General features: G+C 39.2%; 1 protein-coding gene across 3 annotated transcripts in view; it reads right to left on the reverse strand.

The window, feature by feature from the left end:
* CACNB2 (calcium voltage-gated channel auxiliary subunit beta 2) overlaps window positions 1-23534 on the reverse strand; it is a gene marked incomplete at its 5' end in the record, with an annotated part of 213102 nt that overhangs the window by 182683 nt on the left and 6885 nt on the right. For all 3 annotated transcript variants that reach the window (XM_081345463.1, XM_081345466.1, XM_081345462.1), the window contains one exon: window positions 8801-8893. In XM_081345463.1, coding sequence (XP_081201589.1) covers window positions 8801-8893 — 93 coding nt within the window. The remainder of the gene's footprint in view (window positions 1-8800; window positions 8894-23534) is intronic.

Raw genomic sequence — 23534 nt, forward strand, 5'->3', positions numbered from 1 at the left:
CTCCAAATGTAATATTCCTTATCACATTTATTAGCAGTTCAATGCTAATCAACTTATCATTTTACTTATCACAAACTCTATAATTATATTCAATCATTAATTCATTAAGTTGCCTGCTTATATTTACATACTCCACAGAGTAAGCTGTGGGCCTTAGTTCTTACAAAACATACAGTATATATTTATAAATATGTTTATAAATTAAGGATCTCATAGATTATTTCCAATGTTACAAAAGTGGACAAAAGTAGAAGTCCCTTTCTTGTACTTCCCCTCAGACACCTCCTATGCTTCTAAATCTTTGGAGCGACTCTTAGAACTATTTTATTCTTCTAGTTATAAAAGGCTCATTAGATTACTCTTTTCATTCTTAAATGATAAATGTCAAGTACCTTAGAAGAAACCTTGTTGGAAGAATTACTGTTATTAGCATTTGAATGAAAATGGCTTGTTTTTATAAGACAGAGCTTCTCTGCAGTTTTAGAAATGTTTCTACTAAAATTAAGTTGAAAGGAATATGTATCCAAGTCTAATATCATGTAATATTGGAATCTTTTTCTTATCTGCCACCCTCAATGCACATTTAGCCTCAAATCCAACAATTTAGTAGCACAGCCAAAAGAATACGACATGGAAGGCCACATTATTTCATTTTATGTCACTACACAAAAGTGCAAAAGGACAAATATTGAATGAACATATTATGCTAACCTTAACCAACAGATACAAATAATAATCTTCTGCAGAAAATGGTGCTGCTTTTCCTCTTTTTAGTGATTTAACTCTTTGTTAATAAAAGTAATACTAGTACATATTACTTAATTGGATATAGGACAGCAACACTATGGAAATCAATCACCATTAAAATCACACTATACCGGAAACTAGTTTAAATAAAGTTATTTACATTTTGTTTTCTTTTACTACAGCATTTTCAACCTCCATATTTGAGCTATTCAATATAATGTTTTCCTAATTGGCTATCTCAACTGGACCTGCTTTTTAAAATTAATGAATAAATAAAAAAGTGATAACTATAAGACTTTTTTAGTAGTAAGTGCAGCAGTTGCTATTAAAAAAAGTTGACTTCGAGTATCACCTTGTTCTTATCTATATTATTTGCAAACACTGCTTGATTATCTTTTTTAGGATTTAATCAAGATACTGAGGTCTAACTAGTCTGTAGTTTCCAGTGTTCCTTTTTAAAGAATGAAACAATATTAACTATTCTCCATTATAATCATCATCTATTAAACTTATATACTATGTGACTCCCCTTCATGGATTACTGCCTTGTCGTGGCGAAGGGGCTTGCGTAATTCAATGAAGCTATGAGCTATGCTGTGCAGGGCCACCCAAGACGGAAAAGTCATAGCAGAGAGTTCTGACAAAATGTGATCCACTGGAGAAGGAAATGGCATGAAAACCCTATGGACAGTACCAAAAGGCAAAACGAAATGACGCTGGAAGATGAGCCCCTCAGGTCGGAAGGTGTCCAATATGCTACTGGGGAAGAGCAGAGGGCTAGTACTAGTAGCGCCAGAAAGAATGAAGTGACTGGGCCAAAGCCGAAAGGACGCTCAGCTGTGGATGTGTCTGGTGGTGAAAGGAAAGTCCGATGCTGTAAAGACTTTTTCTCTATAGGAACCTGGAATGTAAGATCCATGAATCAAGGAAAGCTGGACGTGGTCAAACAAGAGATGACAAGATTGAACTTCGACATCTTAGGAATCAGCGAACTAAAATGGACAGGAATGGGTGAATTTAATTCAGATGACCATCAGGTATACTACTGCGGGCAAGAATCCCTCAGAAGAAATGGAGTAGCCTTCATAGTCAATAAAAGAGTAGGAAAAGCAATACTGGGATACAATCCTCAAAATGACAGAATGATCTCAGTTCGAATCCAAGGCAAACCATTCAATATCACAGTAGTCCAAGTCTATGACCCAACCACCAGTGCTGAAGAGGATGAAATTGACCGGTTCTATGAAGCCCTATAGCACCTTATAGAACTAACACCAAAAAATGATGGTCTTATCATCATAGGGGATTGGAATGCTAAAGTAGGAAGCCAAAAGATAACTGGAATAACAGGCAGGTTTGGCCTTGGAGTACAAAATGAAGCAGGGCACAGGCTGATAGAATTCTGTCAAGAGAATACGATGGTCATAGCAAACACTCTTTTCCAACAACCCAAGAGACAGCTCTACACATGGACATCACCAGATGGTCAACACAGAAATCAGATTGACTATATGCTCTGCAGCCAAAGATGGAGAAGCTCTATACAGTCAGTAAAAACAAGACCAGGAGCTGACTGTGGCTCAGACCATGAGCTTCTCATTGCAAAGTTTAGGCTTAAACTGAGGAAAGTAGGGAAAAGCACTAGGCCACTCAGGTATGAATTAAATCATATCCCGGTTGAATATAGAGTAGAGGTGACAAATAGATTTAAGGAATTAGATCTGATAGAGAGTGCCTGAAGAACTATGGACAGAGGTTCGCAACATTGTACAACAGGTAGCAACCAAAACCATCCCAAAGAAAAAGAAATGCAAGAAAGCAAAATGGCTGTCTGAGGAAGCTTTGCAAATAGCTAAGGAAAGGAGGGAAGCGAAAGGCAAGGGAGAAAAAGATACACCCTATTGAATGCAGAATTCCAGAGAATAGCTAGAAGAGATAAGAATGCCTTCTTAAATGAACAGTGCAAAGAAATAGAAGAAAACAATAGAATAGGGAGGACCAGAGATCTTTTCAAGAAAATTGGAGAGAGGAAGGGAATGTTTAATGCAAAAATGGGTGTGATAAAGGACCAAAATGGCAGGGACCTAACAGAGGTAGAAGAGATTAAGAAGAGGTGGCAAAATTACACAGAGGAACTATACAAGAATGAGCTTAATATCACTGATAATCACAAGGAGATGGTCACTGACCAGACATCCTAGAATGTGAAGTGAAGTGGGCCTTAGGGGCACCTGTTTATTGGACCCGTGCCCCTCCTGGCTGGTTTATTCAGCTTGGGAGGAGACACGAGGCTGGTTCCAGGCAGTGATATCTGCCTCTTTGAGTGAGGGTGTCTTTCCTGCCGCCTTGAAGGAGGCGGTGGTGAGACCCCATCTCAAGAAGCCTGCCCTGGACCCGGCTGTTTTAAATAACTACCGTCCGGTCTCCAACCTTCGCTTTCTGGCGAAGGTTGTTGAGAGTGTGGTGGCGCATCAGCTTCCTCTGTTCCTGGAGGAAACTGATTATCTGGACCCGTACCAATCGGGTTTCAGGTCCGGGTACAGCACGGAGATGGCATTGGTCGCGCTGATGAATGATCTCTGGCGGGCTCGGGACAGGGGCTGCTCCTCTGTCCTAGTCCTTTTAGATCTCTCAGCGGCTTTTGATACCATCGACCATGGTATCCTGCTGCGACGTCTCGGGGGGTTGGGAGTGGGGGGCACTGTTTTACGGTGGTTCTCCTCCTACCTCCTGGACCGTTCGCAGTTGGTGTTCACAGGAGGGCAGAGGTCTGCCCCGAGGCTTCTCGTTTGTGGAGTTCCTCAGGGGTCGGTCCTCTCTCCCCTCCTGTTCAACATCTATATGAAGCCGCTGGGTGAGATCATTCGTGGCTTCGGGGTGGGGTATCATCAGTACGCTTATGATACCCAACTTTTTCATTCCACCCCGAACCAACTCAGTGATGCCCTCGACGTGATGTCCTGTTGCTTGGAGGCGGTTCAGGTCTGGATGGGGAGAAACAGGCTCTGACTCAATCCTGCCAAGACTGAGTGGCTGTGTATACAGGCATCTCGGGAAAACCAGTTTTGTCCATCGTTAACTATGGGGGGTGAGGTGTTACCCCCCAATGATAGGGCTCACAACTTGGGCATCCTCCTGGATTCACGGCTCAGTTGAGAAGATCCTATAGGAGCCGTGACCAGGGGGGCTTTTGCCCAGGTTCGCCTGGTGCGCCAGTTGCGACCCTACCTGGACCGAGATGCCCTACGCACAGTCACTCATGCGCTCGTGACCTCCCGTTTAGACTACTGCAACGCTCTCTACATGGGGCTGCCCTTGAGGACCACTCGGAGGCTTCAACTGGTGCAGAATGCGGCCGCACGAGTTGTGATGGGGGCTTCCCGATACTCCCATGTAACACCTCTACTCCATGAGCTGCATTGGCTTCCGGTTGCCCTTCAGGTGAGATTCAAGGTGCTGGTGATGACCTATAAAGCCCTTAATGGGTCCGGGTTATCTGAGGGAATACCTGCTGCCGGCATCAAGCTCCCTTCGTCCCGTGCGCTCCCACAGGGAGGGCCTTCTCAGGATACCGCCGGTTAAGGAATGCCGGCGGGTTATTCCTAGGGGAAGAGTGTTCTCTGTGGGCGCGCCTGCCCTCTGGAATGATTTACCCGTGGAATGTAGGACCGCCCCCGCTCTGCATTCGTTTCGCCAGGACCTGAAAAACTGGTTTTTCGATTTATCAGGCCTGGACTGAAGGGGTTTTAGCTTTTTAAATGTTGTTTTAATTGGGCTTAATTAATTTAATGTATTTTAATTCTATATTATTTTTATATTGTATTTTATGCTGCCCTGTAAACCGCCCTGAGTCCTTCGGGAATAGGGCGGTATAGAAATTTAATTTAAAAAAAAAGCTGAGCAACAACAAAGCTAGTGGAGGTGACAGTATTCCAGCTGAGCTATTCAAAATCTTAAAAAGACGATGCAGTAAAAGTGCTACACTCAATTTTCCAGCAAATGTGGAAAACTCAACAGTGGCCACAGGATTGGAAAAGATCAGTTTACATCCCAATTCCAAAGAAAGGCAGTGCCAAAGAATGTTCAAACTATCGCACCATTGCACTCATTTCTCATGCTAGTAAAGTTATGCTTAAAATCCTACAAGCTAGACTCCAGCAGTATATGGATCGAGAACTACCAGAAGTACAGGCAGGATTTCGAAGAGGCAGAGGAACTAGAGATCAAATTGCCAACATACGCTGGATCATGGAGAAAGCTAGAGAGTTCCAGAAAAACATCTACTTCTGTTTCATTGACTATGCTAAAGCCTTTGATTGTGTGGATCATAACAAACTGTGGCAAGTTCTTAAAGAGATGGGAGTACCAGACCATCTTATTTGTCTCTTGAGAAACCTATATATGGGCCAAGAAGCAACAGTGAGAAGTGGACACGGAACCACTAATTGGTTCAAAATTGGGAAAGGAGTCCGGCAAGGCTGTATACTGTCGCCCTGCCTATTTAACTTATATGCAGAGCACATCATGAGAAAGGCAGGGCTAGATGAATCAAAAGTTGGAATTAAGATTGCCGGAAGAAATATCAACAACCTAAGATATGCAGATGATACCACTCTAATGGCAGAAAGTGAAGAAGAACTAAAGAGCCTCTTGTTGCGGGTGAAGAAGGAGTGCAAAACTTGGGTTGAAATTTAACATTAAGAAAACCAAGATCATGGCATCCGACACTCTCAATTCCTGGCAAATAGATGGGGAAGAAATGGAGGTAGTGACAGATTTTATTTTCCTGGGCTCCAAGATCACTGCAGATGGGGACTGTAGCCAAGAAATTAAAAGATGCTTGCTCCTTGGGAGGAAAGCCATGGCAAATCTAGACAGCACACTAAAAAGCAGAGACATCACCCTGTCAACAAAAGTGCGTATAGTCAAGGCTATGGTCTTCCCAGCTGCAATATATGGCAGTGAAAGTTGGACCATAAGAAAGGCTGAGCGCCAAAGAATTGAGGCCTTTGAACTATGGTGCTGGAGAAGACTCCTGCGAGTTCCTTGGACTGCAAGGCGATCAAACTGGTCAATCCTAGAGGAGATCAACCCTGACTGATCTTTAGAAGGCCAGATCCTGAAGCTAAAACTCAAATACTTTGGCCACCTAATGAGAAGGAAAGACTCACTGGAGAAGAGCCTAATGCTGGGAAAGATTGAGGGCAATAGAAGAAGGGGACGACAGAGAATGAGGTGGCTGGATGGAGTCACTGAAGCAGTAGGCATGAGCTTAAATGGACTCCAGAAGATGGTAGAGGACAGGAAGGCCTCGAGGAACATTGTCCATAGGGTCGCAATGGGTTGGACACAGCTTCACAGCTAACAACAACAACACTATGTGACTGTCAATATTTTTTTCATATGCCAACAATATAAAGGTAGTCTGTTATGTATTGGTGTAAATACTTGGAAGCCATTAGTTAACTGCTTTGTCTGTTTAAACTCCAGACTGCTTGTCTCCAGAGTTGTTACTTGCGTTTTTAAGCGGGAAGATTGCTTCAATTCTATTGGCCACCGCCTAGCAATGATCCGTATAAATAGAAGCTTAACGGCAGTTTACCGCTGCTTCTGTGTTAACCTAATAAACATGTTGTTGTTTCACTGAACTGCCTCGTCAATGCCTCACTGATCCAGAAACATAACATAGTCCTCGACTTACAACAGTTCATTTAGTGAACTGTTACAAAGGCATTGAAAAAAGTGACTTAATGACCATTTTCCACACTTACGACCATTACAGCATCCCAATGGTCATGTGATTCAAATCTGAACGCTTGGCAACTGATTCATATTTATGATGGGTGCAATATCTTGGGGTCATGTGATCACCTTAATAACAGTTATGACTCATTTAACAATCATAACAGGAAAAGTGGGGCAAAATTCTCTTAACAAACATTTAGCAACAAAAACTTTGGGCTCAATTGTAGTTGTACGTCGAGGACTACCTGTACTACTGACTCTCAAGCCAGACAGTATTGTATACTTTAACTTTCAATAAAACGTTTTGAAAAATATCCCACGAGATTCTATTCTATATATGAGCTGGTCTATGTTTCCATTTGATGAATATAGAACTGTTTGAACAATAGTTTCCAAAGAGCAAATGTTAAGTGCTGTGGTGAAATTGGAGGGACTGTCAAGAGATATACCACTAGTTTCCATTTTAGGCCCAATACAGCTCAATGTGTTTATAAATTATTTCCTTGAATGATTAGAAAATAAGATTATCAAATCTGCAGATGACATAATGATTGATAAAAGAAACATTAGAGAACTAATAAGATTTGAGAAACTCTAGAGCAATAAGCAGTAACCAGCAAAATTAATTTCAACAAGAGATAAATGCAAACTCTGTATTAATTTCAACAAGAGATAAATGCAAACTCTGTAGGAACCTTCTAAGGGCAAGGGGTTACCAAGCAGCAGTACTTCCAAAAGGAACTGATTTTTTTTCTGGATTATCAGCAAACAAGATGCAGCTACAAAAAGAAAAGTCTTTTGCTTCAACAGGAGTGTGATATATATTTTGCATGAAGATTCAAAGACAGAATGTTCAAGTACCTGAAGGGCTTTTTTACAGAAGATTGGCAGACTTGTTCAAGACAGATAAAATAAGAATAGACCTAAATTATAAGTAATTAGATTTTGGTTGGACAGTACAGAGAAACAGTAACAGCTGTTTCATAATGGAACTGACTACATCAAGAGCAACATTATGAAAATCTACATAGTTATTATGGAAGGCTATATAACCCTTATGCAGATTCCTAAAGAAAATGCAGTATTATACAATGCTAACAGCATGTTAGAGCATCTGTTCTGCAAAAGCAACATTGTTTGGAAAGCTTTAGTGAGTTTATATATGTCATCTATTATTTTATGTTTCTATTGCTTTATTTATGTTATATTGTTTTCTATCATTATTTGTTAAAATCTGTTTGTTTTGTATGTAGTTATGGAAATTTTAAATTGTTCTATTTATAGTTTATGTAAGACTTGCAGGATGGCAGGATGGGAATGTATTAAACAAACCAACAAAAGTGCAGAATGGAAAACACTGATTATTTTCTTCCATTAGGAGAAGGTAAGTGCATTTAGAAAATTTATAACTTCATTCTTTCTTTTCTTTCTTATGAAATAAAAAGCAAACCATTTTTCCAGTTCCTTCTAAATTTCCAAAAATTAAATAAAAATCACAAAAAATTTCAACTGTAACTGAACTATCTTATTCAGGATCCAATCTTCTACTTGATTAAAAAAACCCTGAATTGGCTTATCAAATCTTTATCTCATCCATCTTTTAAAAACCTATAAACTGTAAAAATCATGCAATATATTTCAATGATTAGCAAATACATAATTATCAGCACATTAGTTGTGAGATTTTTCAAAGCATATTATTTGTCAGCAGAATTTTTTTAAGAATATTGTTACATTTCAAAAACTATAGGTTAAAGTACAAATTACAAAAAAGACAGAAGGGGGAAACAATGAGGAAAACTGAAACCACTTTTAGACATGGAAACCACTTTTAGACTTTTACTTGATAAAGAAAAAGTGAAATTTTGATTTTGGAATCTAATGATTACATATGTTCTGATTATACAGCTTAATAGAGATACATTTTTATTTTACATTTTTAAATATTTGTTTGATCTAAAAATAGAGGATGTTTTATTACTAAAATATCTAATATGTGTATTTTGCAATTGTTAATATGATGCATTTGTAGCATATCTTTTATTCAGATAAAGATATAATATAAACTATTGCTGTTATTATTTGTATATATTTCTATATTTAGTTTTGTGTCTTTATTTTGTTAAACTAAAACAAGTGTATTTTATTATATAATTGTATCTATATTGAAGTTTGAAGTAACTTTCTATTTTTATTGTTTTTTATTATTCTTTTGTCAGCAGAAATTATGCAATTACTACAATATTACTTTTGATCTCTTGTGAAACAATAGGCCCATATATTACCCAAACAGAAAAAAGTAACATACCTGTCGAACAAAACTGTTTGACGTAGTGTCAGAAGATGTACTCCCATCTGAGCCTTTAAATCTGTTTTTTCTTCTTGCACCTTTGCCATAAGACTGTTAAAATAAAAAAAATATTTGCTATCATTTTATTTGGCATTTAAAGTTAAATATATTATGTACACTCAAATCATGCATATTTATTTTGTTTATGCATTCAAGTAAAATTAAACAAAATATTTTAACTTTCCATAAATTTAATATTAAAACTAAGGAAACAAAAGGCATAATTTTTGTCACATTTAATGCAACCTTGGCTGTTAGATTTTTCTCACTAACAATTCATAACAAAAGCACAACTATATTGAAACACTATCAAATTTGCATATGCCATATCATGTTTTAACAAGGAGTACAGGGATATGTAGGATTCAGAAATAGAATTTCAAGAAATTCCTTCTCTATTGTTAAACAAAAAGATACAGCGAATGCCTTTTCTGCATAAAAAGTTATCTATTTTACCTGTACCTGAAGCCATGGTTTGTTTTATTCATGTTTATATAAACAATAGTAGTTATACTGAAATAACTGTTATTTTACAATGCTGCAAATGCTTGTTTGTTTTCTCATATTTCTCCATTTTTTAAGGTGTAGGTTTGCTAAGATGTACTGTAACTGTGAACCTAAATTATTTTCCAACCAGATTTTTCAATATCATTTCATCATTAGAACTTATTTTTCAGAACCATTTCTTAGAGTTACTATATAATTTATTTTACACCATTATTTCTCAAATTATTGTCATTTGAATGCAGTAAAGTTGCTTGAGCTTGTATACGTTTAACATTTATATATTTAAGGCTATGTTCATCATCGTCTGTCCACATGTATCTGAATTGAATACATATATACATACACAGTATATAGAAAAAAATAAAATTTAAGAATTATCAGAAAGAAGGAAAACAATGATCACACCCGCATACTATCATCAACTGGTTAGACCTATAAAATGTATTGAACTATGACTAAATATTTTGCCACCAAAAAAATCTGCTTATTTCATAAAATATGATACATCAGGACTGAAAGTACATAACAAATACTGTATCTAGTGTTTTCTGTAAAACTGAGTAAATTTTTTCTAGGGAATTTTCTGAAACCTTCTTACCACCAATTTCTTTTTCAAACATACTTTCATTCACCTTCTTGCTGCTCCTGGTGCCTCTTTTTCTCTTTTTAATTTACTTTTCATTATTTTCTCTTTACACAGAAACATCAGCTCTTTTGCAGACTCACTATAATTACATTAGTCTGGAAACCAATCAGAGCGATGACTAAAGTGATGTTTCCACATTTCGCTCTTATCTGTTAGACAGAAAGCAACATTTCAAGGTGCTTTAATATGACAGTAAAATCCAATATGGATCAGACCTATCTCCTATAAGCAGGGCTTTTTTCCTCATAGAATGCTCAGAACGGAGTTCCGGCACCTTTTTTGGATGGAACCTTGTAGGGTAGGCAAGGCGGGTTGTATGACATGTGTGAGTTCCAGCACCTTTTTTTTTTACAAAAAAAGCACTGCCTATAAGTAATGGAGTATAAGATTAAATGCATAACCTTGGCAAAGTGTTTAGTTTGTGAATTTCATCAAGGGCTCTTTCTTTAGGAATTCTCAAATTTTACAATAATATAATCCTCAGGAATAATCAATTAATTTCTGTGAGCACCAATCTATGAATAATAATTTATTTAGGGTTAGGATTGGGAAAGAAAGAAAGAAGCAAAATCTTTTCTTCAGACTTCCCTTTTGAAGGGAAACATATTTCATTTTCTTTTTATATAAAATAATTGTTGGTCAAAACTAGCAATATTTGAAAAAAAAAGTATTGTTGGATTTTGTAAATTATTTTTCTTTACAGGCTCCTATTCGTTGGCAGATCAGCTTTAAAATAAACAGTAATTCTTCCCAAATTGTTCATTCCCATCACAAGGATTGTGAGCTCATCTTTAGAAACCTTGCTTTATATAATTCAGACATTGGAAATTTTATCCTTCTGGATTTAGGAAATGCATAGTAAATATATGAGAGGAATTTTATTATTTTCTTGATTTCCACTGCCACATCTACTTTGCTCCCTAGGTTATTATTATATATGGATATTTGGTTCTATTATTATTATTTATAGTTATCACACATCATTATAAGTGGCTCACATCAAGTTTTCTTTAATTTGAATTTAGCAATTAAATTCACAATTGCAAAATAAAATTCAGCCTAAAGCCATAATTAATCTGTAATTTAAAATAAAATGCATGTTTCCATTACACTGTTATATTTAGGAAAGGTTGTAGCTCAATAATATAGCTCATGATTTGCATACAGAAGATCCTAGATCCAATCCAAAATATATCTAGCTAAAACATAGTTGCCTGTATACAATCCTTGGGATGTTCATACAACGATTCTACACTATGAAACTGTAAGAAGCTTCTCATTTCACATTTCTGTGGGACCCTAACGTTCACTGAATTTGGCATCCGAACTGATTTATTAAAAGCCAAATCACACACTAAGAATCTTTCTTATTATACAATGAAACTTTACAGATCTAATTAACATTTTGTGTCTTTGTGAAGGAATCTAGTGCCTCTCCTTTCAATTCCAGTGCACCAGGCAACTTCATAGGTTCTAAGGGGATGCTGCCTTGATGATTAGCAAGGAAGGAAACTAATATGCAAAGTGACAGGTTGCTTCAAGTGAAAACACCTTATAATGAGCTCCAGTTCCTCCAGCTCAGAATGTGTTTCATCAGAAGTTAAACTATTCTTCAAGGCAGCTCCATCCCATGGTTAGAGTAATTGGGATATGTGCCTAGCTTCAAAAAGCAAGGCTACAGAATGCTAATGCTAAATCTATAAGTTTCAATGGGATTTTTAATACAAAGGGAATGATAGCTTCGTAGCTAGATAACTTCACCAACATCTGATTTTTATTTTATTTTTATTTTATTCTTTTTTTATATAATGAAAATACGAAGAGATGACAAGCTAAAATGGAAATAGAACAGAGAGGGTGCTATTTTGCAGCTAAAACTTACTTGAAAGGCAGCACTAGAACATATTTCAATTTTTTTTGTATGAAATAATTGTTGTTCCAGAACTAGCAATATCTGAGAAAACATACCGTTGGATCTTTTAAATTATTTTACTTAGCAGGCTCCTATTTATTGGCTAGAGGCAGAACTCTACTTTTTCCCCCAGGATATTTTCAATATTCTGAAGTCAGGTGAAATAAAGACAGTGGGAAGTAAGCCAACTGACAGCCCCGTTTCAAACTGTTTTGGAGACATGGTGAGAGGAAAGGGCACTATATGTAAGTGCCTCATAAAGAGCTACCGTCTGTCAGAAGAAACAGTGATGTGTCTCAGCAGAAGGTTATGCTCCTAATAGACAGCAATAATTACTAAAGCCTAGAAAAAGTAATTCAAAAAAGCATCGAAATGACCATTTTATAATACTATGTGAAGTCCTTTGCATCATTTGTTTGTGCAGATCAATTTCCTCTTGCTGATGGTTCTTTAAATCCAGCTCTATGAATGCAATCCTGTGCCAGTTTTACTTGCATAGATTTCCATTAACAAAAACAGGAAATAATTCTTCTCATTTCTCTAGCCTTGCCTTTCTGTATCTCATTCCTTCCAATTCCAATAACATTAAAGAATATTGAAAAGGAAAAGAGTCACTTACTAGAAAAACTACATTATGATATGTTATTTTTACAAGTATCCTAAATTACTAAGAGTATTGTGTGGAATGGATCTCAGTAGTGCTGAGGAAACTAGTGATAGTTATACTCAGTGCTTTTTTTGTAAAAGAAAAAGGTGCCGGAACTCACACATGTCATACAACCCGCCTTGCCTACCCTACAAGGTTCCATCCAAAAAAGGTGCCGGAACTCCGTTCTGAGCGTTCTATGAGAAAAAAAGCCCTGGTTATACTACACACTACAATATTAAAATTAAACTTTATTCAAAGCAAACCAGGCATATGGACATATCATTGAAAACCAGTATCTATATTATATAGCAGACATGTCAAACACAAGGCCCGGGGGCCGGATCAGGCCCGCAAAGTGGTTTCATGCGGCCCGCGAAGCCATCCTGGAAAGAGTGAGGGAACGGCCCCCACTGCCTTGGCCCTGGCCCAGAGACCCTCCTTCTGCCAGAGACCCTCAGATCTGTCCCACTCCTGCCCAGGCCCCCATAGGCACCCTTGATGCGAACGATGTAGAGCTGGCCACGTCCACCCAGTAGGCCATACACACTCTAGCCACGCCCACCCAGTAGGCCACACCCACCCTGGCCACACCCACCCGGCCCCTTGAAGGCAACCGCAATGCTGATGTGGCCCTCAATGAAATTGAGTTTGACACCCCAGTTATATAGCCTTCCAGTTACCCAACATTCTTCCAGCTAATCTAGGACTGAATTGACAAAAGCCATGATTTAACCAATTTATTAAATGAACCAGAATTGGCTATGTTTCTAAAACACACTAAGTACTAAATCATGTTTTACAAATCATAATTCAATTCATATAAGACAAAAACTAAACAAACCATTTTATCGTTTAGTAAAATGCATGAACCAAATGTACATACAGTTCTGAAAATATGTATCTTGGGAAAAAATATTGTATGCCTACGCAAATTATGTATATGTAGTTCACAAATAGTGCAAAGCTATGCATATTTAAATCATGATTTGTTGAACAAGCTGCAATACATGGCTCACATATCTTAAACTAAAAGCAAGCCAAGCTTAATTTGTTGCTAGTTGCTTTCTACCATTAGATTGGTATCATCTGCATATCTTAGGTTGTTGATATTTCTTCTGGCAATCTTAATTCCAACTTTTGATTTATCTAGCCCTGCCTTTCTCAAGATGTGCTCTGCATATAAGTTAAATAGGCAGGGCGACAGTATACAGCCTTGCCGGACTCCTTTCCCAATCTTGAACCAATCAGTGGCTCCGTGTCCAGTTCTCACTGTTGCTTCTTGACCTGCATATAGGTTTCTCAAGAGACAAATAAGATGGTCTGGTACGCCCATCTCTTTAAGAACTTGCCACAGTTTGTTATGATCCACACAATCAAAGGCTTTAGCATAGTCAATGAAGCAGAAATAGATGTTTTTCTGGAACTCCCTAGCTTTCTCCATGATCCAGCATATGTTGGCAATTTGATCTCTAGTTCGTCTGGCTCTTCGAAATCCTACCTGTACTTCTGGTAGTTCTCGATCCACAAACTGCTGGAGTCTAGCTTGTAGGATTTTAAGCATAACTTTACTAGCATGTGAAATGAGTGCAAGGGTGCGATAGTTTGAACATTCTTTGGCACTGCCTTTCTTTGGAATTGGAATGTAAACTGAACTTTTCCAATCCTGTGGCCACTGTTGAGTTTTCCAAATTTGCTGACAAATTGAGTGTAACACTTTTACTACATGGTATTTTAAGATTTTGAATAGCTCAGCTGGAATACTGTCACCTCCACTAGCTTTGTTATTGCTCAGCTTTCCTAAGGCCCATTTCACTTCACATTCTAGGATGTCTGGGTCGAGGTCAGTGACCACCTCATTGTGGATATCTAGGATGTTAAGCTCGTTCTTGTATAGTTGTTGTTGTTAGCTGCGAGGTCGTGTCCGACCCACTGCGACCCTATGGACAATGTTCCTCCAGGACTTCCTGTCCTCTACCATCATCTGGAGTCCATTTAAGCTCACACCTACTGCTTCTTAATCTCTTCTGCCTCTGTTAGGTCCCTGCCGTTTTGGTCCTTTATCATGCCCATTTTTGCATGAAACGTTTCCTTCATCTCTCCAATTTTCTTGAAAAGATCTCTGGTCCTTCCTATTCTATTGTTTTCTTCTATTTCTTTGCACTGTTCATTTAAGAAGGCATTCTTATCTCTTCTAGCTATTCTCTGGAATATCTTTCTTTTTCTCCTTGCCTTTCGCTTTCCTCCTTTCCTCAGCTATTTGCAAAGCTTCCTCAGACAGCCATTTTGCTTTCTTGCATTTCTTTTTCTTTGGGATGGTTTTGGATGCTACCTGTTGTACAATGTTGCGAACCTCTGTCCATAGTTCTTCAGGCACTCTGTCTATCAAATCTAATTCCTTAAATCTATTTGTCACCTCTACTGTATATTCAACAGGGATATGATTTAATTCATACCTAGTGCTTTTCCCTACTTTCTTCAATTTAAGCCTAAACTATGCAATGAGAAGCTCATGGTCTGAGCCACAGTCAGCTCCTGGTCTTGTTTTTACTGACTGTATAGAGGTTCTCCATCTTTGGCTGCAGAGCACATAGTCAATCTGATTTCTGTGTTGACCGTCTGGTGATGTCCATGTGTAGAGCCATCTCTTGGGTTGTTGGAAAAGAGTGTTTGCTATGACCATCGTATTCTCTTGACAAAATTCTATCAACCTGTGCCCTGCTTCGTTTTGTACTCCAAGGCCAAACTTGTCTGTTATTCTGCCTATCTTTTGGCTTCCTACTTTAGCATTCCAATCCCCCATGATGATAAGGACATCGTTTTTTGGTGTTAGTTCTATAAGGTGCTGTAGGGCTTCACAGAAACGGTCAATTTCATCCTCTTCAACACCGGTGGTTGGGGCATAGACTTGGACTACTGTGATATTGAATGGTTTGCCTTGGATTCGAACTGAGATCATTCTGTCATTTTGGGGATTGTATCCCAGTATTGCTTTTCCTACTCTTTTATTGACTATGAAGACTACTCCATTTCTTCTGAGGGATTCTTGCCCGCAGTAGTATACCTAATGGTCATTTGAATTAAATTCACCCATTCCTGTTCATTTTAGTTCGCTGATTCCTAAGATGTCGATGTTCAATCTTATCATCTCTTATTTGACCATGTCCAGCTTGCCTTGATTCATGAATCTTACATTCTTACATTCCAGCATCGGACTTTCCTTTCACCATCAGATACATCCACAGCTGAGCGTCCTTTCAGCTTTGGCCCAGTTGCTTCATTCTTTCTGGCAGTACTAGTACTAGCCCTCTGCTCTTCCCCAGTAGCATATTGGATGCTTTCCGACCTGAGGGGCTCATAGTATATTTTGCCAGTAGTGCTGTGGAACATCCAGGTGCTCTTTTGCAAACTTCAAACGTGGACAGATGAAACCAAAATTGAGTTGTTTGGGAAAAACACACAACACTATGTGTGGAGAAAAAAAGGCACAGCACACCAACATCAAAACCTCATCCCCACTGTAAAACATGGCGGAGGGAGCATCAAGGTTTGGGGCTGCTTTGCTGCCTCAGGGCCTGGACGGATTGTTGTCATTGATGGGAAAATGAATTCGAGTTTAGCAGGACATTTTGCAGGAAAACATACGACCATCTGTCCGCCACCTGAAGCTCCGCAGAGGGTGGGTGATGCAACAGGACAATGACCCAAAGCATACAAGTAATTCAACAAAACAATGGCTTCAACAGAACAGAATATGCCTTCTGGAGTGGCCCAGTCAGAGTCCTGACCTCAACCCGATTGAAATGCTGTGGCATGACCTTAAGAGAGCAATTCACAGCAGACATCCCAAGAATATTGCTACACTGAAACAGTTTTGTGCAGAGGAGTGGTCCAAAATTACTCCAGATCGTTGTGCAGGTCTGATCTGCAACTACAGGAAACGTTTGGTTGAGGTTACTGCTGCCAAAGGAGGGTCAACCAGTTATTAAGTCCAAAGGTTCACATACTTTTTCCACCCTGCACTGTGAATATTTCCATCTTATCTTCAATAAAACATGACAACAGCTAATGTTTGTGTAGTATTATTTTAAGCAGAATGTGTTTTTCTATTGTTGTGACTTACATGACGTTTAGAACGCATTTTATGGCCAATTCATGCAAAAAACCACATAATCCCAAAGGGTTCACATACTTTTTCTTGCAACTGTATATAAAGATTTAGCTCACATCCAACATTATAACAGAACTTAGAAACAAAATACATAATTTATATACAGGTAGTCCGCAACATATGACCACAACTGAGCCCAAAATTTCTGTTATTAAGTAAGACATTTTTTAAATGTGTTTTGCCCCATTTTACTACCTTTCTTACCAGAGTTGTTAAGTAAATCACTGCAGTTATTAAGTTAGTAACAAGACTGTTAAGTGACTCCGGTTTTCCCATTGGCTTTGCTTGTCAGAAGATTGCAAACCTTCTGACCACAAGACACTGCAACTGTCATCCATATGAACCAGTTGCCAAGCATCCAAATTTTGATCACATGACTAAGGGGATGCTATAACAGTCATAAGTGTGAAAAACAGTTATGTCACTTTTTCAGTGCCCTTGTAACTTCACACCATTATAAATTAAGGACTATCTGTAACATATATTTTTAGTTCAATGGCAATTAAATATTTGTCTTCTACACCAGAGCTTTTCAACCTTTTCACCGATTGTACCACTTTTAGAATATGGCAACATTCAAGTACCACCAGTCACCGAGCAAGGTGTCAAAAACTTGATGACCCCCCCCAAAAAGGGAAAAAGTGATAAAGTACAGGTAGTCCTTGACTTACAACAGTTTGCTTACTGACTGTTCAAAGTTACAATGGCACTAAAAAAGTGACTTATGACCATTTTTCACACTTATGACCGTTGCCGCATCCCCAGGGTTATGTGATTTACATTCGGATGCTTAGCAACCTATTCATATTTATGATGGTCACATTGTTCCAGGATCATGTGATCGCCTTTTGCAAACTTCTGACAAGCAAAGTTAGTGGGGAAACCAGATTCACTTAACAACCTTGTTACTAATTTAATCTCTCTCTCTCCCTCTATTTCTCTCTCCCTCTTTCCCTCTCTTTCTCTCTCTCCCTCCCTCCCTCTCCCCTTCTCTCTCCCTCCCTTTCCCTTTCTCTCCCTTTCTCTCCCTTTCTTTCACTCTCTCTTCCTCCCTCCCTCTTCCTCTCCTTCTCTCTCTCCCCTTCCCTCTCCCTTTCTCTCCCTCTTTATTTCTCTCACTCTCTCCCTTTCTCTCTCCTTCTTTCTCTTCCTCCCTCTCTCTCTCCTTCTATTTCTCTCTATTTCTCTCCCTCCCTCCCTTTATCTCTCTCCTTCTCTCCCTTTCTCTCCCCCTATTTCTCTCTCCCTTCTCTTTTTCTCTCCCTCTGTTCATCCCTCTCTCCCATTGTCTCTTCCTTCTTTTCCTCCCTTTTTCCCTTCCTCCTTTCCTCCCTTCCTCCCTCATTGTTTCCTTCCTTCCTTCCTTCCAAATCCATTTTTACCGAGAAACCCAATGCCCACTAAACTGTAACACTTCTATCATAATCCAAGCAACCACATCCCTCAAATCACTTTACAGACATAAATTGACGAAAATTAATACTCGTATAGCCCAAACTGTCATAAGAAGACATGCTCCTAATGATAAGAAATATTTTCTGATGGGGTATTTCCGGTTAAGAAATCAACATGAGCTCATCATCGCTTCCTAACAATAAGGCCACTTAGGCATCCTGAGCCTTCGTTACCGGAACGAGGCTCAAGAGGAAAAGGGGCAGCTGGGGATGCCCTGAACTATCTCGTGCTCACCTGCCTGCTTACCAGAGCTGCACGCCAGGATTGAAAGAACCACAACCCGTAACGGGAGGCGGCAGCCATGATGAGGCCATTCAGAAGCGTTTTCGTCTTTCCCGCCATAACCTCCCCTCCTGTCTCTCTCACCCACCATCGTAAAATAACCCTCCCCTCCACGGTGGCCACCGCAGCCTATCGGAGAGCAAGAGCCATGGCAGCGCAAGAGTTTAACGGCATCACCCAATTACAAGCCGCTTGACAAGGGAGTTGACTGAAGTGACAGTGAACCAATCAACGATCAGAGTTGAGGCTCTTATGAGGCAACACCTCTCGACATGCAGCAAAATTGACATACAGCAGGGGGTCTTCAAACGTGGCCCTTTTATGACTTCTGGACTTCAACTCCCAGAATTCCTCAGCTAGGCACGCTGGCCAGGGATCAATTTGGAGGGGAGGGGAGTGGCTGAGGGCTGCCCATGTGATCTTGAAGCAGCCACCTTTGGAAGTACCAATGCTCAAGCCGGGCAGAGCGAGCGATGGGAGAGGAGCAGACCAATCACCTTCCCAGTAACAGGGACTCCGACGTGCCTTCCCGGCGATGTGTGCCTTGGACGGGGGCCGCACGTCTTCCAGGGGGCGGGGCGCCCAGACACAGGGCCAATCAAGAGCCCTGCGAGGGGGCAAGCCCGCATGAAGAGAGAAAGAGAGAGAGAGAAGGGAAGCACAAGTCTCTCTCTCTCTCTCTCTCTCTCTCTCTCTCTCTCTCTCTCTCTCTCTCTCTCTCTCTCTCTGCAAATGGGGGAGGACTGAGAGCTGTAATTGAAGGCTGAAACGCCTTCAGCTGTAACTGCTCACACGTGTTTGTGTGTGTGTGAGCAGGGATCAATGCTGCTTTCCAGATGATTGGTGCTTATTCGGGGCTCGGCAGAAGGACCAGGATCAGCGCCGAGCTCCAGCTGGAGCCTGGCACTGATCTTAGCGCTTCCACTGAGCCCTGACAGTCCCGAAGAAGCACCAAACAGCTGAAAAGCGGCACTGATCCTGGCACTTGAGCCCTGACAGCCCCGAAGAAGTGCCGAACAGCTGAAAAGCAGCACTGATCCTGGCGCTTGAGCCCTGACAGTCCCGAAGAAGCGCCAAACAGCTGATCAGCTGGAAAGTGGATGGTCACGTACCACGTGGCAGGCACTAATGTACCACAGGTGGTACACGTACCACCGGTTGACAAGCCCTGTTCTACACTGTATTGTAAAGGAACTGGTTAATGTTGTAGTTACAGAACGTAGCTTATCGTAGCTGATACCAGAACCTAAGCACAGTTGGTACTTGCTAGTAATTGAATGAAAGACTTCTTGTAAATTTTAGGTTGGACTGTGTAATTGAAAAACATTACAGAAAGGAACAATAGAAAACCACCTTCATGCAGTTGCCAAAATAATCCACAGATGTGGTCATAAACTCAACTTGATGGTATTTTTTCTCTTGGTATATGATAAGTCTTGAGATGATGCTGTCTTTTAAGACAACTTGGAAGCTGACTAACTTAATTATGGTTAATATTTGCAGGGAAAGCCACCTGAAAATTCCAGAGCTATTTAAAAGAAAGTTTAAAAAGTGGCAGTCTACTTTATGAAATTTAAAAATAAAATAGCCTAAATGAATGCTGTTTTATTTACCAGGAGCATAGCTTCACTTGTGTCAAACTCCATTGGCCAAAATTTGGCTGTAATTCTCCAGCATTCAACTTTGAAAACCTACTAGGTTCAAGCTTTGAAGAATTTCTTCAGGCACTCAAAGACTAGATAAGCATTATTACTGCAAATTAGCCTGAAGCTTTAGTAAACAGTTGACTGCCTTGTGTCATTGTGAAGTTGCAATTCTTATACCTATGCTGCTGCTGTCTTCCTGTCCCAAGTTTCTAAAGTTGCTCTGCACTTTACAGCCTTGAAACTGAATAGTTGTTGCTATTGCCATAAGTGGTATTAATGCTATCTCTGACTCTCTTTGAAACTGTTACTTTATAGTTTTAATGAGATTCAGTGTTTAATATTGGTCATTGATCAGTCGCTGGCATTATGTACTGTCAAAGTGACCTGCAATAGTAACAGATTACAATTAAATTCAGGTATTATTTTCTCCTCTCCGCTTTCAATACGTTTATCTAAGACTATATTTAGAAATGCAGAAAACCAGTTCAGAAATTTCAAAACAATGGTAAATTCATCATAAATTGGATAGGTAACCAGTGGGTTTTCAGATATTGCTGAACAACTCTCAACATTGTCTACATTGCTATTGTCTACATTTTGGAGGGCCACAAGTTCCTCAATCTGCTACAGTTGAGAGCTATTCTATCTTGCTAAACTACAACTTAGAGATATGCAATATACAATCAGCAATTAATTTTCATTGAAACAAATCATGTGATTTTCCATGACAATTTCTGTCATGAAAGTCAGCAAGGTCCATAACCATTTATTTCATTGCGGAAAACTATTTTTTCATTCTTAAGAGAAAAAAATCAGTTCCTTACCAGCTATTTGAGCATCACAGAATTACTTTGAAATAGCCTTGGTGGAGCAGTGGGCTAATGCCTCCTTAAGTAACACCAGCTGCCTGCAATTAGTGCAGGTTCGCATCCCACCAGGCTCAAGGTTGACTCAGCCTTCCATCCTTCCGAGGTAGGTAAAATGAGGACCCAGATTGTTGGGGGCAATTAAGCTGACTTTGTAATAATGCCGCTTGGAGGGGGTGTGAAAGCCCTAATAAGCAGGCATATACATAAAATGAAGGCTACTGCTAAGTTTGTAAGCCGCCCTGAGTCTTCGGAGAAGGGCAGGATATAAATGGAATTTAAAATAATAATAATAATAATTGAATGAAAATTGATGCATTTCAGTTTCAGTAAAAGCACAATATTCTTCAGCAAAAATATAAGTGATAAATGATACACATTGTTTAGTGAACTGATTTATTGTCAAGTTCTCTTATAACTTTGCTAATTGCTGGTGGGCATCCATTCACCTGGCCACCACATGACAGATGGGGTAACTTTGTCAGTTTCATAGAAAACAAACAATATATTTGTGTTGTGAGAATTATCAGAACTCTAGAAAATTATTTAAAAAGCATTCCGTTGACTTTCTCTTGTAATCTGATCCTAATTTCCTAATCAAAAGTACTGAAAAGAATTAAAAAGCAATTCATCAACTGCATAAGTTCTATTTTGCTCTAAATTCAGCAGAAAAAAGTTCACCTATGAAAAACTGTTCCCAATTATACAAGGAAAAAATTATAATTTAATATTTTATATTAATCTTAATCTTTGCTATTAAGATCAGAACACTTTAGATAAAAATTAACTGTATATACAGGTACAGGTATAGATATGGTATAGGTCAGGGGTAGGCAACCTTGGCTCTTTTATAACTCATGGACTTCAACTCTCAGAATTCCCAAGCCAGCATGGCTGGCTCGGGAATTCTGGGAGTTGAAGTCCACAAGTCATAAAACAGCAAAGGTTGGCTACCCCTGTATAGATATAAGTGTATATATACATTATACATAATACCCACACACCCATACTAATTATAGGAAAAGTTAACATACTAAATGAAAGCATAGTTACTATGCCATAGTAAATATATCTTGAGCAAAAGATACACTGTAACTCTAATCCCATTTATTACACACAAAAGGATGTAACTATTTATAAATGACCTTACTCTGCTAGCATATAAGTGCAGCCAGAGTAGTTTGATGGAAATGCTCAGCATTTTTATCATTTATTAGTGAAACAAAATGTTCTTTCAGAATACCTCTCTTAGCTGCACTATTAGAACTACTTTAATTATGGTTCATATATTTCATAATTTTAAATCTGAGAACAGTTTTGTTGAGGTTCTGAGATGTTTTATTTCTGCCATGGTAAATATATAGGTTATTAATTTCCACTAAAATATATAGTGTGTTAAAAGTTAATCACAGAATAGATTAAAAACACTTCATGTACGAGATAAGATAATCTATTATCATTGGATATTGTAATATTTAAAATATAGAATAAAATAGGCAATGAAAATTAAATGTAACTTATCAATATGAACTATGTCTTTGCAAATACAAATTTGACCATGTTAAGAAATACTTCCCCTTCATGGATTACTGCCTTGTCGTGGAGAAGGGGCTTGCATAATTCAATGAAGCTATGAGCTATGCCGTGCAGGGCCACCCAAGACGGACAGGTCATAGCAGAGAAAACGTGATCCACTGGAGAAGGAAATGGCAACCCACTCCAGTATCTTTGCCATGAAAACCCTATGGACAGTACCAAAAGGCAAAACGATATGATGCTGGAAGATGAGCCCCTCAGGTCGGAAGGTGTCCAATATGCTACTGGGGAAGAGCAGAGGGCTACTACTAGTAGCGCCAGAAAGAATGAAGCAACTGGGCCAAAGCCGAAAGGACGCTCAGCTGTGGATGTGTCTGGGGGTAAAAGGAAAGTCCGATGCTGTAAAGATTTTTTTCTCCATAGGAACCTGGAATGTAAGATCCATGAATCAAGGAAAGCTGGACGTGGTCAAACAAGAGATGACAAGACTGAACATCGACATCTTAGGTATCAGCGAACTAAAATGGACAGGAATGGGTGAATTTAATTCAGATGACCATCAAGTATACTACTGCGGGCAAGAATCCCTCAGAAGAAATGGAGTAGCCTTCATAGTCAATAAAAGAGTAGGAAAAGCAATACTGGGATACAATCCTCACAATGACAGAATGATCTCAGTTCGAATCCAAAGCAAACCATTCAATATCACAGTAGTCCAAGTCTATGCCACAACCACCGGTGCTGAAGAGGATGAAATTGACCGGTTCTATGAAGCCCTACAGCACCTTATAGAACTAACACCAAAAATGATGTCCTTATCATCATGGGGGATTGGAATGCTAAAGTAGGAAGCCAAAAGATAGGCAGAATAACAGACAAGTTTGGCCTTGGAGTACAAAACGAAGCAGGGCACAGGTTGATAGAATTTTGTCAAGAGAATACGATGGTCATAGCAAACACTCTTTTCCAACAACCCAAGAGATGGCTCTTCACATGGACATCACCAGACGGTCAACACAGAAATC

The sequence above is a fragment of the Vipera berus genome (genome assembly GCF_964194415.1).
Source record: "Vipera berus genome assembly, chromosome: Z".
Classification (NCBI taxonomy): Eukaryota; Metazoa; Chordata; class Lepidosauria; order Squamata; family Viperidae; genus Vipera; species Vipera berus.